The sequence below is a fragment of the Caretta caretta genome, chromosome 1 (assembly GCF_965140235.1).
Source record: "Caretta caretta isolate rCarCar2 chromosome 1, rCarCar1.hap1, whole genome shotgun sequence".
NCBI classification, from domain to species: Eukaryota; Metazoa; Chordata; order Testudines; family Cheloniidae; genus Caretta; species Caretta caretta.
This window is the reverse complement of record NC_134206.1, coordinates 262,322,963-262,340,932: the sequence shown is the minus strand read 5'-3', so window position 1 is coordinate 262,340,932 and position 17,970 is coordinate 262,322,963. Positions and strand designations below refer to the sequence as shown.

Sequence of the window (17,970 nt, the reverse complement as noted above, 5' to 3'; positions counted from 1 at the left end):
ATGCTGTCTAGGGAGGAAGAACGGTCATATGATTAAGATACACAATTTGCAATCAAGAGGCCTGAATTCGGTACCTGCCTCTTCCATGCACTTACAGCGGAGTTACATGTGGAATTTGCGCCACTAACTCAGGCACTTATACCTGCAACAACAGGGAACACGTGATGTTTGAGTCTACAGCTCATTTCCCAAGGAAGAAGCAAATGCAGATGCAAGGAGCTGTGCTTAGCAGCCAACCATCTGGGGTGCAGCCAAGGATCCAGAGCCAAGGCGGAATTCCCAAAGGAATGCCCCTAGAGGCGAGCGGGCTGCGGAGCCCAATGATTTTGTGCCAGTACACACGACTGTCTGCCTGTGCCAGCTAACCAGCTTGCACCAGCTGTCCCATATTGACTTTCCTATGCTGGGCATTTACCAGAGAGCAAACAATCTCCATGAGCAGCAGGTTTTAGTCAGTTTGCTCAGCAGCAATGTGGATCCTAGGGACGTTTGGGCCAATATCTGGCAGGTGGAAAGGTCCAATGGACAATGCAGAGCCCAACTGTACCTCAGTTACGGACCTACAGGCTTCCAGTTAGCAGACTCAGTTCTTTTGATTGAGGCAGATCTGGTGGCATATTCATTTTCACCAGCCCTGCAAGGTCTGCTGTATTATCCTGCCATGTGGTATATTTCCCAACATAACCATGAGATGCAGGTTAGCTCTACCCGACAGGCCAGACTGACATGTCAGATCCAGAGCATGACAATGTTCAGGGACCTGAGAGGATTAGCTGAAAAGGTCCTAACAGTGTCTGGCTCCTGTTCCGAGAACTTCAGGCAGGAGCTAACCAAAAGTTTTCTGATGTGAGTAGTGCAAAGACCGTGAATATTTACTGTGACGATCAGGATCCAGACACCCCAAGAGGAGAAGAGAAGGTTTAAACCCACAAAATGAGCAGTTAAACCAACTGAATTACAGCATAATACAGTACGCAAAATCTATCGAATAAGGTCTTTCACAAAAGCTCGTCATGCCCTGAACTTGCTGGCCAGTATGAGATATGTACACGGAATGAGGTTATGACTCTATGTGTACAGAAAACTGCTCAGAAGCTGTACTGCATCTCACAGCAGGGCAGTGAGCCGTCAAGCAGAAAGGGGCACCACCCAAGCTAGGTGTTTTAACATGAAACCAGCTTTTTTTTTTTCAGCCCAGAAAAAGGCAACAATGGACCATTAGCGATAACGGGAAGGCAGAGAGACAGCCTGGCTATCAAGCCAAGAAGGAATTTCCCCACTCTGGCTAAGCAGGAGTCATCATGGACAGAGAGAAAATAAAAGGGAAAAAAATCTTTTAAAAACAGGCTTGAGACTGAGGGCTCGTCTATACTTAAAAGGCGACAGTGGCACAGCTCTGTTGCCGTAGTGTTTCAGTGTAGACGCCACCTACACAGACGGGAGGGTTCTCCTGTCAGCATAGGTATCCACCTCCCCGAGAGGTGGTAGCTAGGTTGACAGAAGAATTCTTTTGCCAACCTAGGGCTGTCTACATGGGGACTTAGGTCGGCTTAATTATGCCGCTCAGGGGCGTAGATGTTTCACACCCCTGAGCGACGTAGTTAAACCAACCTAATTTTCCAGTGTAGACCAGGCCTAAAGTTTTTTTTTCCAGAACTTGAGGGACAGTATCTAGGCAGGAGGCTGTCCATGAATGCTGGATCCCTTCTATAGCTAGAGGGTATGTGGAGAAACTGTTTTAGGGCAATAGGTAACTTGTATTTGAAAAGGGATTTTATCTAACACGGAAGAGTAAAGTCGGAGGTTGTGTCTATGTTTATTTACTATGTAACTTGTACAGGTTTTCACGACTTTACAATTTAATCTTTGAACCTGTGTTTTTTTAACAAACAAAACTTTTGTTTATTTTTACCCCAAGCGGGTCTCTAGTGTGCAAACTGAGTGGAGAGTGGGGGCCAAAGTGAACTGATAACTGGGAGCTGGTTTCATGCCTTTAGGGGTGAGGAACCAGATGGGAACAGTCTGAGCATCTTGTACTTAAGAACTGGGGGAGAATGAATTTGGGACTGGAAGGGCTGGTGGGGGTCTCTCTGCAAGGAGCACCTAGGCTGTTGAAAGCCAGGGTGAGACCTTGTGCTTGTGGGCAGGCTGCTGGTGTCAGGGGATTGAATCATAGCTGCACAGCACAGGGACACAAGGTTACAGGGCAGGCAGTGACAAAACCCCTAACCAGGCGGGTGATCCCCAGAACGTCTCACTGACCATGTGCAGTAAATCCAGCATGCATGCATGCTCAGAGGGGACTGGGCGTAAAGAGTCAAAGCAGCTGCTGCTATACACAGCTGTATTTGTAAGGACATGCTACACGTCTGGCAGACTGGTAATAAAACAGATCGCCGTGACATGGAAATTAGGGTCTCGAGAGGTTGCTACACATTAAGTCAGTCAAAGGGGCTTCAGGTTATAACAGCGCCCATTGTTATGAAGCCAACACAGAAGACTACAACAAAGTTAGCTACTAAACTGTAGCAACCAAATGAATCAAGACTTTGGCACGGTCGTTCTTAGCTTTATGTTCCAAATAAGGCACCAGGCACATTATAAAGGAGGCAAAAAAATTCTCCTTCCCACATTTTCCCCTCAGTATCTAGCTACCAACTCTGATGCTCACCTCAGATGTTGTTCAGCAGCTGGCCACTGTGATGTGGCACAGTAACTTCTGGAGTTGCAAAGACCTCCGGGAGCCAGGGTAAGTCTACTGCAGATTCCCCAAACCACCTCCTCTCTCACCCACATCCAGCAGCTGTTTGCTTCTGCACTGCAGCAGACTCTGATCAGAAACTTCTCTGACCAGCTCTGGGTGAATGGCCAGAGAGCCCCACGTCCTCTGGGACTGAGCTCCAGCACGAGCCTGCAGAGCAGGCCTTTGGCATGTGGCACCTCCTGCGTGAGCCTCCTCGTCTGCACAGCATTGCGGCCTTACACTGTTCTTCTCCAGCCAGAGGCATCTAGCTGGTTTTGGGGCTCAATTAGCTGCTGTTGCTCCTAACCCTATAGGAGATGCCTTGTTCCTGCTGTCCGAAGAACACCCTGAGAAGCTGACATCGGAGCTATGTAAGTTAAGGGTGGGAGGAGGGGCTAGTTTGCACAGTGCTCCTGGGAAGTTGCCTTTGCCATGCAGCTGAGTTGTGAAGCTGGGTGGATGTTATGCCAGATTAATCTGCTCAGGCTGGAGAAAAATAAAAGCAAAAACAAACTTCGCTCTGCCGAATGGGCTAGCCCTGCCCTGCAGTCTGCAACAGCGAGTTGCTGACTCTCCTGAGCCTACTGTCCGAACACTCACTGTTGCCAGAGCTGTGGTGCGCTGCCAGGCACGCATGTGGCTTTAACTGACTGTAGGACAGTCTCTCTCTCTTTTTAAAGACACAAACGATGCCGTGCATTGGCGTCAGGCTGGGACACCGACCAGCTCCACGCTCGTGACAAGGGACGACGTGATAAGCAAGCACCTTCCAGCTACACTGACAATACATCCCACGTGTCCCACGACAAACACAGCGACACAGGCCCTGCAGCTCTGTTATGTTGCACACCACCACAAAACTCAGCGCCTGGCTGTCATGCAGCTTTATGAAACTGGGGGCAGAGTTTAGCAAAGGGGGCTGGAAATTGTCAGCTTGGTCTTCAATCCCCACAGGCACTGATGTCCTCCTGATCCTGGCACTGCACATGTCACTGCTATAGGCCTTTAGCAATAAGGGGAACCCACATATTCCAGGTGTTATTTCCTACTTCCCAACCTTTGTCTTTATTGTTTGTACATTGTCCATTTTAGGACCTAATCCCTCTGCTAGGCCGAGGCACCTCAATTCCCAGTGATTCTGATGGGAGCTGAGGACGCTCAGGGTCTCACCCGACTGGATTCTAGCTTTTCAGCTCTGCAGGGAGGGAACTGGCTCCTGTGGTCTCTACACTGCCAACAAAGTATTGTTGCTCTGCCACCCAGGCACGACCCCTACATCCTGGGTGAGCCACTCGACTCCTCGGTATGTTGCAGATGGAAGCCAAGACCCCCCCTTGTGGCAGGAGGGTTTAACAAGGCATCCCCCGGTGGGGTTTGTATGCCAAGGCCTTGATTGGAGGCATAAAGAGACTCTGCTCCTACTTTTCTCACCTTGTCAGCTGCACCAGACAAGTAAAGAAGAGAGAACTCTGTGTTCTAATGCAGCTTTAATCTGACCCCAGGGCGGGGCTGGGCTCAGATGGTTACTCACCAGCTGGGCTCTGCTCCACAATGCAAACAGCCTCCACCACCAAGGTAGAGGGCACGTGGTTAGGGCTAGGTCTGCCTGACACCACCCAGACCCTACAGCTCAGAAGGAGGCAAGCGTGGAGCAATGCTCTCTGCTTAAACACCCCTCTTCAGGGTCAGCGCTGCCTTGAAAGCCGGGGGGGGAGGAGGAGTACGACCAGGGGGACAAGCAATGCCTTCCATTTGCTCTGCCCTGCAGCCAGGTTGGTTGGCTGGCATGACCAGCTTCACCAGCACCTGAGCTTGAATGTCCCTGGACTTGTTTTTAAAAATGGGCTCCCGTATGACAGTTACTGCTCCCCACGGGATCTGGCTTGCATTAGCGGGATGCCCTCCTTCCCTGCAGAGGCGACACAGGGGCAGGGGGAACGCAGGGTCACGTGCCCACCCCCCCCGGTTTCTCATGCCACCTCTCGCCGGGATGCCTAGCAGCAAAGAGGCAGTGGCTCACCCTGGTGGCAGCGCTCACCATGTACCCATGCAGCGCGGGGAGGGAGGAAGCAGCAGGGTGGCTGTGGGCTGAGCTCCCCCGCGCACTACATGGGGCTGCTTCTCCTTCTCTGCTGCTAGAGTCCCAGCGCTTTGCAGGCTGCCCGCTTTGCAGGCTGCCCGTTAAGGTGAGTCGGGTGGCATCTTCGAGATTGGGAAGAGGAGCTGTGACATGGTGCCCCGCACCAGGTAGCTCAGGTGGAGCCCCATCCAGCCCGAGAGCCCCGGGGTGAGTGAGGGGAGCAGGCGGGGGGAGAGGGGGAAAGAGTTGGAAAGTGGGGGCTGACCCTGCTGCTGCAATGCACCCCTAGCAGCAGCTTGCAGCTGCTGGGAGTGCATTGAAACAGCAGCAGCCTCCAATGTGTCTATTAAGGAGAAGGTGATTTGGGGGTGTCACATCCCCACTCCAACAAAAAGTGGCTGATAATTCTGCAGCTTCTCGTTAACTGAGATGAGCCAGCCCCAAGCACCGTCCCATCTTGGTGCCACCCACCCCGGTCTGCACATCCCAACTGCGTTCAAGCTCTGCAAGGGGCTGGCCAGCCACAGGGCAGAGAGCATGAGGAGGAGGAAGTTGCTGGTGTATGTTGTCTACATAAAGATCAAGTTTTAGGGGATGGAGGCAGAGGCAACATGAAGGGCGGTCATGTTGTGTGACCCCCACTATCTACACTCATGACTCACCTCTCATCTTCCCTCCACCCCCCCCACATCACAACAGGCACCATCTTTGCTCCACCCCTGGCACACAGCGTGGGGAAGGCAGCCCTCACTGTGACTGAGAATGCCGGAAGCGATGCCTCATGCTAGAGAGAATCAAATGAAGTGAAAGTCTTAAATGAATCCACATCTTCCATAGAATCTTTATGGATAGTAATCCCATGCTCTAATAAGAATACAATAGTAGATCTATTATCGACCACCTGACCAGGACAGTGATAGTGACGATGAAATGCTAAGAGAGATTAGAGAGGCTATCAAAATAAAGAACTCAATAATAGTGGGGGATTTCAATTATCCCCATATTGACTGGGTACATGTCACCTCAGGACGAAATGCAGAGACAAAATTTCTCGATACTTTAAATGACTGCTTCTTGGAGCAGCTGGTACAGGAACCCACAAGGGGACAGGCAACTCTCGATCTAGTCCTGAGTGGAGCGCAGGATCTGGTCCAAGAGGTAACTATAACAGGACCGCTTGGAAATAGTGACCAAAATATAACAACATTTAACATTCCTGTGGTGGGAAGAACACCTCAACAGCCCAACACTGGCATTTAATTTCAGAAAGGGGAACTATGCAAAAATGAGGAGGTTAATTAAACAGAAAATAAAAGGCACAGTGACTAGAGTGAAATCCCTGCAAGCTGCATGGACACTTTTCAAAGACACCATGATAGAGGCTCAACTTAAATGTATACCCCAAATTAAAAAACACAGTAAAGGAACTAAAAAAGAGCCACCGTGGCTTAACAACCATGTAAAAGAAGCAGTGAGAGATAAAAAGGCATCTTTTAAAAAGTGGAAGTCAAATCCTAGCGAGGTAAATAGAAAGGAGCATAAACACTGCCAAATTAAGTGTAAAAATATAATAAGAAAAGCCAAAAAGGAGTTTGAAGAACAGCTAGCCAAAAATTCAAAAAGGTAAAAACAAAATGTTTTTTTAAGTACATCAGAAGCAGGAAGCCTGCTAAACAACCAGTGGGGCCCCTGGACGATGGAGATTCAAAAGGACCACTTAAAGATGATCAAGTCATTGCAGAGAAACTAAATGAATTCTTTGCTTCAGTCTTCATGGCTGACGAGGTTAGGGAGATTCCCAAACCTGAGCTGTCTTTTGAAGGTGACAAATCTGAGGAACTGTCACAGATTGAAGTGTCACTAGAGGAGGTTTTGGAATTAATTGAGAAACTTAACAGTAACAAGACACCAGGAACAGATGGCATTCACCCAAGCGTTCTGAAAGAACTCAAATGTGAAATTGCGGAACTATTAACTATGGTTTGTAACCTGTCCTTTAAATCAGATACTGTACCCAATGACTGGAAGATAGCCAACGTAACACCAATATTTAAAAAGGGCTCTAAAGGTGATCCCGGCAATTACAGACCGGTAAGTCTAACGTCAGTACTGGGCAAATTAGTTGAAACAATAGTAAAGAATAAAATTGTCAGACACATAGAAGAACATAAATTGTTGGGCAAAAGTCAACATGGTTTCTGTAAAGGGAGATCATGTCTTACTAATCTATTAGAGTTCTCCGAAGGGGTCAAACATGTGGACAAGGGGGAATCCAGTGGACATAGTGTACTTAGATTTCCAGAAAGCCTTTGACGAGGTCCCTTACCAAAGGCTCTTATGTAAATTAAGTTGTCATGGGATAAGAAGGAAGATCCTTTCATGGCTTGAGAACTGGTTAAAAGACAGGGAACAAAGGATAGGAATAAATGATAAATTTTCAGAATGGAGAGGGGTAACTAGTGGTGTTCCCTGAGGGTCAGTCCTCCGACCAATCCTATTCAATGTATTCATAAATGATCTGGAGAAAGGGGTAAACAGTGAGGTGGCAAAGTTTGCAGATGATACTAAACTGCTCAAGATAACTTAAGACCAAAGCAGACTGTGAAGAACTTCAAAAAGATCTCACAAAACTAAGTGACTGGGCAACAAAATGGCAAATGAAATTTAATGTGGATAAATGTAAAGTAATGCACATTGGAAAAAATAACCCCAACTATACATACAATATGATGGGGGCTAATTTAGCTACAACTAATCAGGAGAAAGATCTTGGAGTCATTGTGGATAGTTCTCTGAAGACGTCCATGCAGCGTGCAGTGGCAGTAAAAAAAGCAAACGGGATGTTAGCAATCAATCATTAAAAAAGGGATAGAGAATAAGATGGAGAATATCTTATTGCCCTTATATAAATCCATGGTACGCCCATATCTTGAATACTGCATACAGATGTGGTCCCCTCATCTCAAAAAAGATATACTGGCATTAGAAAAGGTTCAGAAAAGGGCAACTAAAATGATTAGGGGTTTGGAACGGGTCCCATATGAGGAGAGATTAAAGAGGCTAGGACTTTTCAGCTTGGAAAAGAGGAGACTCAGGGGGGATATGATAGAGGTATACAAAATCATGAGTGGTGTGGAGAAAGTGAATAAAGAAAAAAGAAAAGGAGTACTTGTGGCACCTTAAAGACTAACCAGTTTATTTGAGCATAAGCTTTCGTGAGCATCCGATGAAGTGAGCTGTAGCTCACGAAAGCTCATGCTCAAATAAATTGGTTAGTCTCTAAGGTGCCACAAGTACTCCTTTTCTTTTTGCGAATACAGACTAACACGGCTGTTACTCTGAAACCTGAATAAAGAAAAGTTATTTACTTGTTCCCATAACATACGAACTAGGGGCCACCAAATGAAATTAATGGGCAGCAGATTTAACAAATAAAAGGAGGTTCTTCTTCACACAGTGTACAGTCAACCTATGGAACTCCTTGCTTGAGGAGGTTGTGAAGGCTAGCACTATAACAGATAAGTCCATGGAGGTTAAGTCCATTAATGGATATTAGCCAGGATGGGTAAGGAATGGTGTCCCTAGCCTCTGTTGTCAGAGGGTGGAGATGGATGGCAAGAGAGAGATCACTAGATCATTACCTGTTAGGTTCACTCCCTCGGGGCACCTGGTACTGGCCACTGTCGGTAGATAGGGTACTGGGCTGGACGGACCTTTGGTCTGACCCAGTATGGCCTTTCTTATGCTCTCCATGGCTGTGCAGAGCACCATTCGCACTGGGGTGTGGCAACAGCAGGGCTTCACCCTTCCCTGCAGAACTTCAGGTCCAGCCCAGGCCGCTGTCATGCGCTCACTCCCACCTGCTCGCTGTAGCACACGGGAGGCAAAGGGGGCCCTGGCAGCGCCATATTCTCTCTCTGATTGGTGGGGAGCGGCAGTGGGAGGGGAAGGCACAGAACTGACTGGAACAGGTGCAAGTAACAGCTCCAAAAAAACACAAACCAGTCCCAGGGTCCCCGTGGCTTCTTACCGTGCTGCTGGTGGCTTTGCTGGCATGCGCCTCCATTAGCTGCCAGTACTTTTTAGACTCCTGGACAATATCTTCATGGGTCATACCTGAGAACAACAAAGCAGAGACACGACTGAGCATCCCCACACCAGTCTGCTGACCCAGGCACCCGAGCATCAAAGGCACTGAGGGAGGGAGGGGAAAAGGAGCCACATCACCACCACCGGTCCAAGACTCCACTTCTAGTAATGCTTCAGTTCATGCCTGCATCACATGGATCTTTAGTTTATAGGCTAAAAAGGTGCTGGAGTCACATCCCTGGAGATGCCAGCCTTTTACTTATCACCAGAACAGGTTCACCGCAGGCCAAGAAAGTTCAAATTTCCTCCATACACTCTCTCTCTCGCCCATGTGAATCAACACCGCAGAGAGAGAGAAGAATTCAGCCTCCATGACTCAGTCAGTCTTTGGCCTTCTTGCTGAGACAGCCACTGGCTCCTTTGCTGGCAGTTTTTAAGATGTGGACACTTGTTCTACAAAATCTTGACAAAAAAGATCCACCAAACAATGTCATGCGGAGCACTGACCAGCCAGCAGAAGCCACATACATTACTACCAACCTGCAGCTGGGTTGGAGCTGGTGCCTTAAGGATGAAAGGCTGCATACAGTAGAACATCAGTGTTTGGGATACCTCGGGAATGGAGGCTGTCCGTAACTCTGAACAAGACGTTACAGACTTCAGCCATAGGGGGGGGGCTGTCAGGGCTTCTGACCCTCAGGAGCACCGGGGCTCAGGGCTTTAGATCAGGGGTGGGGGGAAAGAGTGTGCTGAAGCTCGGGGCTCCAACCTCACAGGGTTTGTTGGGGCTTCTCTGTCCCGCAGCTCCTTTCCTGGCTTCAGGGGGCACTGGGGCATGGGGCTGGTTTCAACCCCAGCGTTCCCCCTGTAGCTAAAGCTCCGATCCCTGGCACCCTCACAAAACCAGAAGCAGAGCTGTGGGGCTGAAGCCTCGCACTCCAGTGCCCCCCAATCTAAAGCCCTGAGCCCTGGTGCTCCAGAGGGTCAGAAGCCCTGACCCCCCCCTGCCAAGAGTCTTGACCTCCCCCTCCCACGCAACTGCAACCCCAACTTCCACCCGCCCCACAAAGCCTTGAGCCCTGGGGCTAAAGCCCCAAGGCAGTAAATATATGGGGGTGGGGGTAGTTGGGGGGTGGGTGGTGTGTCTGTCTCTCCACTGCTGCCTGATGACTTCCGGTTCCAGAGGGTGTCCAGAACTCTGGAATTTGTATCTTTGAGGTTCTGCTGTATATCACATTCCCCTGAGTCAACCAGTCTCTCACAGATCTTGAAAATCTAAGCTAATTCCTGGCTCCTAGATTCAGTCTGTCTGTTTATGGAAAGTCACCCAGTTTTGATCAGGGACTCAACAAATCCACTTTAAAACAAAACAAAAAACCAAAACCCAAACAGGCCGTACATTTTATTGGATACCAACTATGGCTCCTCCCATTAACAAGACATTCACATATTTGGTTGAAGATAAATGTCTACAGTTTTTGTACCGATATAGCTATATTGGTTAGGGTATGACTGTTTACCAGTATAGCCCCTAGTGTGGACAGTTATATCAATCTTGAGATACCTTATACGAGCATAGCTTTTCCTGTACAGGAAGAGGAATAAGCACATTTATACCAGTAAAACTGTCTCCAGTCTAAGAGGGATGTGACACTTAACTGTAGTAGTGTAGGTAAAGCAATATAATTTGTGCGTGTAGACAAGCCACAAGGGCTGATCTACACACAAACTGTCACTAAATAACTAAATCAGGTGTAATTCACACCTCGTGGTACTTTGCTGCAAGTCTGTGTGTAGACACTCGTTTCAAAATAAACGTCCTTTTTTCAATTTTGATCAAGTTGGTAAGAAAAAGACTCTTACGGAAACATTGCCTTGGTCACAATTTATCTCAGGAGTTAACTCCTCGATGGGTTCAAGGATCTGAACCAAAGCCTTTGCCAACACTACCAGCGTGGAGACAACCAACCAGCATTAAGAGTCTCAGAGCACCGAACAGTGAGAACTTGTTAATTTTCTAGCAGGCGTACAAGCATGTAGTCAGTGGAGCAGTATGCGGTGAGACATCTTTAACTAGCTGGGTTAATGCCAAGCCTAATTATCTTGTTGCCGTGCAGTTTAGAGATGGCGTATGAAGGATGTTTAAGATGTCTGACCAACTTCCAGCTCACTGAAACCAAAAACACCAGAGGGTTGCTTTAATAAATCCCCACTTATACAGAAAGGCAGCAAAGCTGTATATATTACAGTCACTGAAAGCTGTTATGTTAGCTTTGCTATTACAGAGTACCCTGTGAATGCTCTCTCGGCTCTGAGAGTCTGTGTAGTCCAGAGGGTCGGAAGCCAGGAAACTCTATACTTCTTATGACCTGCTGTGTGGCACTGGACAAGTCAGAACATTCTGTGCCTCAGTTTCCCCATCTGTGAAATAATACCGTCTGGCAGCTTCCCAGGCATGTTGGGACATTCATTTTGTTAAAGTCTGTACAGTGTGTTGAGGAAATCCAAAGCACTAGATAAGCATTTTTATTATTCAAGCACACCCAGAAATGCCTCTGAAGCAGCAGCTGCCCTATGTTTGGTGCTGAAATCAGTGTTTTGCTGGTGATGTCCTTGTTGATACAACGTGGTGTTAGCCCCCAGGAAAGACTGCATCATGTCATTCTGGGTCCACTTCTCCCAGCCCTCATGCATTCTGCAATTCCAGAATGTAGGGTAAAACCAACCTCTTACCAGAAGATCCTGCTCAAAAATCTTTTTAGTTTTAAAATTACATTTCTTGACCTTGTGGTTGTGTAAAAAAACCTTCCAAGTGCAAACAGTGCTGTCCTCTTGAGTCTGCAGACAGCCTGAAACAATGGCTCTGAGAGGCGTGAACTGCCCAAGCATCTCAATGGGATAGGAATGCTGAAACCCAAAGCCAACTATTTACGTTTTGACATTGTCAGCTGTTTCACCCTCCTCTGTACCATCCACCAGTATGGAGGGCAACTGCCTGAGGAGTCCAAAAAACCCCAAGTGTTGTTGGATGGTGGCAAAAGAATGCCCACTACCATCTTCTACTCACCAGAAGATTGCACCCATCTGGCTGTCGTGGCCCAGGCATGTGTCCCCTCCAGGCCTGACAAGTGCAATTCATCAGCCCTAGGACACAGCCTGAGAAAGCTCAAGCGGCTACAAAATGCAGCAGCCCATCTGCTTAGCAACATGGGTCACTGAACACATCACCTCCAGTACAGCCACCCTCGCACTGGCTCACCAATGAACAGAGTCCAAGTCAAGCTCCCAGCCCTGCTGGTCAAAGGTCTCCATGGGATTGGCCCCAGGTCCCCAAGAGAGCCCCTCTCCCTCCGTAACCATGAACTCCCATGGCAGCTCATTTCACTGCGACCATCAGCCACGGAGGGCAGGCTCTTGAGTGACCCAGAGACAAAACTTTCCCAGGGACTGCCCCTACGTAACAGCACCCATTCCTGCAAAGAAACAGGAATGAGCATGGTTCGAGTCCCCCATGAAACTAAATGCAAAACCCACGTCCTCTCCTCACACACAGACACACTCACTTGCACCCAGGCTGAGGAGGGAGATTATATTCATAATTTCTCTTTTTATGTACTCGGGAGGAGCTTAAATACTACAGAACCCATCAGTATGACAGGCCACACAAGCACCTCGAGAGGCAGGCAGATATTTCTGTGCTTTCCCCTCTGGATGGGCATCAAATGGAACTGTCACAGGTTTAGCAGCCTGCTTATATTTAGGCAGGCAAAGGACATTTGCCTTCTAATTTCAGCCAAACTCCTCCAAGCACACTGCTGGGTTCTCCACAAACTGTTCCAAGGCAGGAAAAAGAGTCGGGCTTCATTTTGGGACAGGACAGTGAAAATCTCTGCTCAGCATGCAGTGAGTCAGAGAATCAGACAAAGCACTTGGAGGGGAGAGAAAAATCAGACTGAAGAGATTTCCGTGCCATTATGTAAGTGACCTGAATTGAAGACCGCACTCTGAGAGGGGGCAGATGGCCTGTTGCCAACTATTTAGTTTCCATAACAGCCTCTTGGGAGCGGCTTTATCAAAGGTTTTTTGAAAGTTCAAAGAAATCTCACTGGTTACCACTATTTTGTGAACATGTTCGAAGAAGCAAAACATCAGAGGGGCCCGATTTCCTTTCACAGCAGCTGCGCCGGCTTGTCCCTGCCATATCCCGATCACCTAGCGGTTCTAGGACTCTACTTCTAACAACCATTTCCTCCAACACACGTGGTCCTGAGGTAAAGGCTCGCTGGGCTAGAATTCCCAGGATTGCCCCTAGACAGACAAACCTGGCAATAGCACTGGAAGGGCTGACCTCCCAGTAAGAGCATTTCACGGCCCCACCTCTATCTCCTACAAGCTGAGAGAGGGAAGGGAGTGCATGTATGTGAGAGAGAACGTAAATTTTCTTGAACTCTGCCAGACCCCCTGCAAGGCCCGCTCTCTGTCCCCAGTGGCACAGTACCTAAGCTGGAGAAGGCATGAGCACACGCTCTCTCCTCCTCTTCCCTCCCCACCCCAAAGCCGCACCCAGCGGCACACTTACCCGAGTATTGCTGCAGCAGCCAGACCTTGAGCTCGATGAAGCTGTGAGCGAAGTGGCAGCTGTCCTCACGCAAGCAGCCGTAGCGCACCTCATGCCGGCACACATCAAACTGGAAGTGCTCCTGGAACTGGCGGATCTTAGAGTATTTCAGGGAGGTGGAACGCACAATATGAACCAAACACCTGCAGTGGGAAAATGGCCGAGCAAGAGAAACACAAGGGATCAACGGATTGACTCTTCACCCCTCCTCCTCCTCCTCCTTCCCCATTCTCTGAGCTGGCCGAAGCATGGATGGGTGTTAAAGCCGATCCTAGGAGTCACTAACAATCTGATAGTGCAATGAGCAGCCATTTGCACGGGTGGATCCAAGTCCTGGGTCATGCCTTGTCCCCAACCCTGGAGCACCTCAGGCAGACACTTTACACCACCTTGTTTAAAATATCTGACCTATGAACCCCTGTGCAGCATAGGCCAAATCCAAGCTCACTGGAGTCAAGCTGCAGTCTTTCCACTGACATCAATGGGCTCTGATCTGGCTCCAAATCCCTTGGCACCAGGTGTCAGACATGCAGGGCAACATATCGCACCTTGTGCTTTCATGTGCTGGGGACGAGAGGAAGAAATGGGCAAGTAACAGGAGCTAGCTGGCTGGGCACCAGTAGGGTTACTCCAGCAGGCACTGCACGGGCCAGTTCACTCACTTGTTGTCATAGAAGCTGTGTTTGGCAGCAAGGTTGGAGCAGACAGCTGGAGAGTCCTTGGTCCCTTTGCTGATTATCCGGGGTTTGCTGTCAAAGCAGATCTGAGAAGGGAAGAAGCAGCACACTAGGAAATCTCAGAAAGCAGGAAAAAGGAGAGATGCTGCCAGAGAGCTCACCCAGACTGGGATCATTTCACTTGGAATGGAGAAGAGCTAGAGGGAACTTACTCAAGAGGTCCAAAAATTAGAACAAGCCTGATGGAAACTTAGCACTAGAGCTGCTTGGAAACCAGTAAACACATTTTGCAAAAATTTCCAAACAAAATTTTTGGAGCTTTTTTTTTTTTGGACATTCCAACAGTTTTTTTTCATCACAGTTGGAAAAATTTTAACCAGGTCAACTTATAATTCCCTTCTTTTCATCCAAAAAATGCAAAAGCAAAGGGAGTGATAGAGGAAATTAAAGACGAGTAAGTCCAAAACAAGACATGTTGCTTTACATACACAGTCACCCTGGGGAACATGCTTCTGCAGGAGGCCAAGAGAGAGAGGGCCAGATCCTTAGTTAATGTAAATCAAGGTAGCTCTACTGATTTCAAACAGCATGTGTTGTGCAAGAGGTCAAACTAGATGATCACAATGGTCCCTTCTGGCCTTAGAATCTATGAATGAAGTGACACTAGTTTTGCCCATTACGTGGTTATGGTTTTTCAAACATCTGGGTCAAAGTTATGATTATTAACAACCTTGCTAGCTATGAAAGCCCAGGGTAGTCAAACTGTATGCTCCAGGCGTGAGCTGACCACCTGCAGAGGGCAGAGAGGAGTTACCCCCTTCCACACCTACAGCATCACACAATTGCTCAGGAACATCATGGATTGTTCAGTTCTGTCACCTTCCTCTGAAGCAATAGGGACTGGCTGCTTCTGGAGGCTGGATACTAGCCAGGATGGACTAATGGTCCAGCTGCACACTGACAGCTGAACTAGGGTGGGATGCAGCAGAAGGGAGCCTGCCTCTTTCACACACTTACAGTAGAGTTACATTTTGGCATTTATATCTGCCACAAGGAATGTGTGAGGTTTGTGCCTATAGCTATTCCACAAGGAAACAGTTCTCCCCGCTCCTCTTCCTCCCTGTACCTCGCAGAGGAAGGTGAAGATGCCCTGGTGTTCCTTCAGGAGCTTGGCAATGGTCAGGTTGCCCCTCTTGATCCCTCCCAGCGGGTCAAAGAGGAGGTCGCGATTGAGTGTTCCCTTCCTTTCCTCCGTCCACACGTCAATCTCCTCCTGGTGGTACGCGAAGGTGCAATTATCCCCATACTTACAGTCCTGCTTGTTAATCATATCTACAAAGCAACAAAGAGCAGAGCACCCCATAGAGAGGGGGGCCAGATCAGAAACTGAGCTCGCCCTCGTCACCTTGCCCTGTTCCCCACAACTCACAAGGAGCTAAAACTGAAGAGTTAAGAAAGACACCAAGCCTGAGCTTTTGGCCCCTCATTAGACACTTTATAGTTACACCACCTCAGAGACTAGTCTGGTTACATCTCATACACGGAGCAGGGTCGGGCCTGATCTGGCCTAGGATGGGGAACTTCTTGGGAAAGTCCCAGTGCTCTGCAGCAGAGCTGGTTACTCAGCAGGGAAGGCTCTCGCCAGAACCAAAGTCCCAGCCCGTGCTGGTGGGAGCAGTGTTAGTAGTTCAGTGCCAGTGGGAGACAGGCTCTCCCACCTCAGCGGGGCACCTAAAACTGGTTGCTTTGAGAGAAGCAGGCTGCAGTCTTGCCATTCCCACCACCCTGCGAAATCTCCAGAGGCCAGTCGTATCGCTCTTTCCAAGCTGTCCCATACCCAGAGCAAAAGCACCAGCTGCTGCTCCACTCTGCGAAACTCCCGTTTTCTACCATGTGTTACAGGTTCATCCGTCTCGTCTCGGTTTCTCACTCCACCTCCCAACCCCTGAAATCCAGTGATCGTTTCATGAAGGAGCAAGAAGGCTCCAGAGGGAGCACATGATCCATGCTGAAAGCTCCCCTGATACCTCTGACGGCATATGCCTCACAGTCCCGTCCAGCCACCAGCTCACCTTTGCACAGATAATAGGATCCCACAAAGTTGGTTTTGGTGGGGCGGGGCCGGATCCTCTTCCAGGTCTTGTCTTCAGAGTTTCGCAGTCTCCCCAACAATACGTCCCGCTTGCACTTGTGCTCCAGGCCTTCCCGGTAAGTGTAGTCACCAGCCTTGGGGCCTATGGGAAAGGAGGACCCGATCAGCAAGAGGGAAAACAATCCCCAAGCACACAACAGCTGCGAGTGTTACGAGCACATCACCTGTTTTGGGGTAGCAGAGGTGGCAGGCTTGTTTGAAGACATGAGTGGACGCCAGGGGGTTCTTCACAAGCAGGGCAGTGTTGGGCATCACTGCCTCTGGCTGAGACTGCAGGAGCTCTGCCCCCTTGGGGATGATAGGGTGACCCACACCACTGAGGCTGACCTGAAAGACAAAAAACATATACATCCCTCTTCTAATCCTCACAGCCAAATGTACAGAAACTGGCTCCCAGACTAATGCTGGGCCCCCTTCATGACCCCGTAAACACACAACAGCTCGTGCCTCAGCAAGATGGCCGCCACCAGCAGCAGGCGGCTCAGAAATGGCATCAGGCACACCAGTTGTGTTTTCAAATACACTCAATGGGCAATTTATCTGCAGCAGAGAAGGACCTCTCCCTCCCCACGGAAGGGCCAGCAGCTCAGGGGACAACAGCTCTCTCTTCATCCCTGGAGGAAGGGCTTCTCTCCCCAATCTTCCCAGCACTTGGACAGAAGAACTAACCCTGCCATGCAACGTGTCAGACGGAAATAAAACAGGAAGGACGGAGGTTCAACGATGCCCCAGCCCCACTCAATAACCTAATTTAGACAGAGGCCGATCATCCCACCCACAGAGCTCCTGGGAGAAAAAGCCTCAGCCCAGCCTCAGACTCGGTGAGACCAACGTGCAATCCCATGCATGACGGAGACTGGAATGGAGCATTTGACTCCATTCTCACCCCAATAATACACTGGGGGAGGGGACAAAGAAGGAAGAGGAAAATGCTGTGCTACCACATACGGAGAAAAGTCTCCATACAGCCCTGCCACCACAGGGGGCGAGTGGGCAGGAGGTTACGCACACAGGCCAGGGTAACTGAAGCCACCAGATTTTGGAACTGATTAAGAAAGGGCCCAGAGTGCAAGAATAGCCCCGTGCCCTCCCCACTCCCATGGCACACGGGCACCTTGGTACATTCAGCGGGGGTAGCAGCTCACTCACCGCGGAAGATGGTTTCTGGCTGCCAACAGTGGGTCGCAGTTCCTGAGGACCAGCTTCTTCTGGGCAGAGGAAGAAAAATCCCAAACACACACACCTCACTTTTGGAACCTGCTCTGATGCCCGAGACACAGATTTATGCTTGTTCAATAGTTTAATTCTTTTCATCTTCCAGGAACATCCAGTACCCAGGGCAGAGACTTGAAAACCTCTGCAAGAGCCTCCCCTTTTTCTGAAATCCCTGAAGGCAACAGAACCCCACTGCCAGCTGCCTTAAGGGTGCTTTTCACAAACAGCAAGGGACCAAAGGAATTCAGCACAGACAGGAGCCGAAGTTCCAGCACAGGCCTCACTGGGCAACCTCTTCTCCACTTGTGACGCTCTAGCATTCAGTCTGCTGTAATGTCCGCATGCTTGCACAGTCACCCATGGAGCCTAACTATGCCCCAAGGGGCTGAAATGCTC

The 17,970-nt window shown here is 49.2% G+C and overlaps 1 protein-coding gene across 5 annotated transcripts in view; it reads right to left on the bottom strand.

Annotated features, from left to right (window-relative positions):
* Positions 1-17,970, bottom strand: part of ZC3H7B (zinc finger CCCH-type containing 7B) — a 69,559-nt gene that overhangs the window by 19,126 nt on the left and 32,463 nt on the right. For 3 of the 5 annotated variants that reach the window (XM_075124200.1, XM_048835098.2, XM_075124202.1), the window contains 7 exons: positions 17,509-17,567; positions 16,524-16,686; positions 16,280-16,441; positions 15,334-15,539; positions 14,193-14,293; positions 13,492-13,673; positions 8,854-8,939 (listed from right to left, as the gene is read on the bottom strand). In XM_075124200.1, coding sequence (XP_074980301.1) covers positions 8,854-8,939; positions 13,492-13,673; positions 14,193-14,293; positions 15,334-15,539; positions 16,280-16,441; positions 16,524-16,686; positions 17,509-17,567 — 959 coding nt within the window. The remainder of the gene's footprint in view (positions 1-8,853; positions 8,940-13,491; positions 13,674-14,192; positions 14,294-15,333; positions 15,540-16,279; positions 16,442-16,523; positions 16,687-17,508; positions 17,568-17,970) is intronic. The other 2 variants (XM_075124201.1, XM_075124203.1) reach the window with 1 other exon arrangement.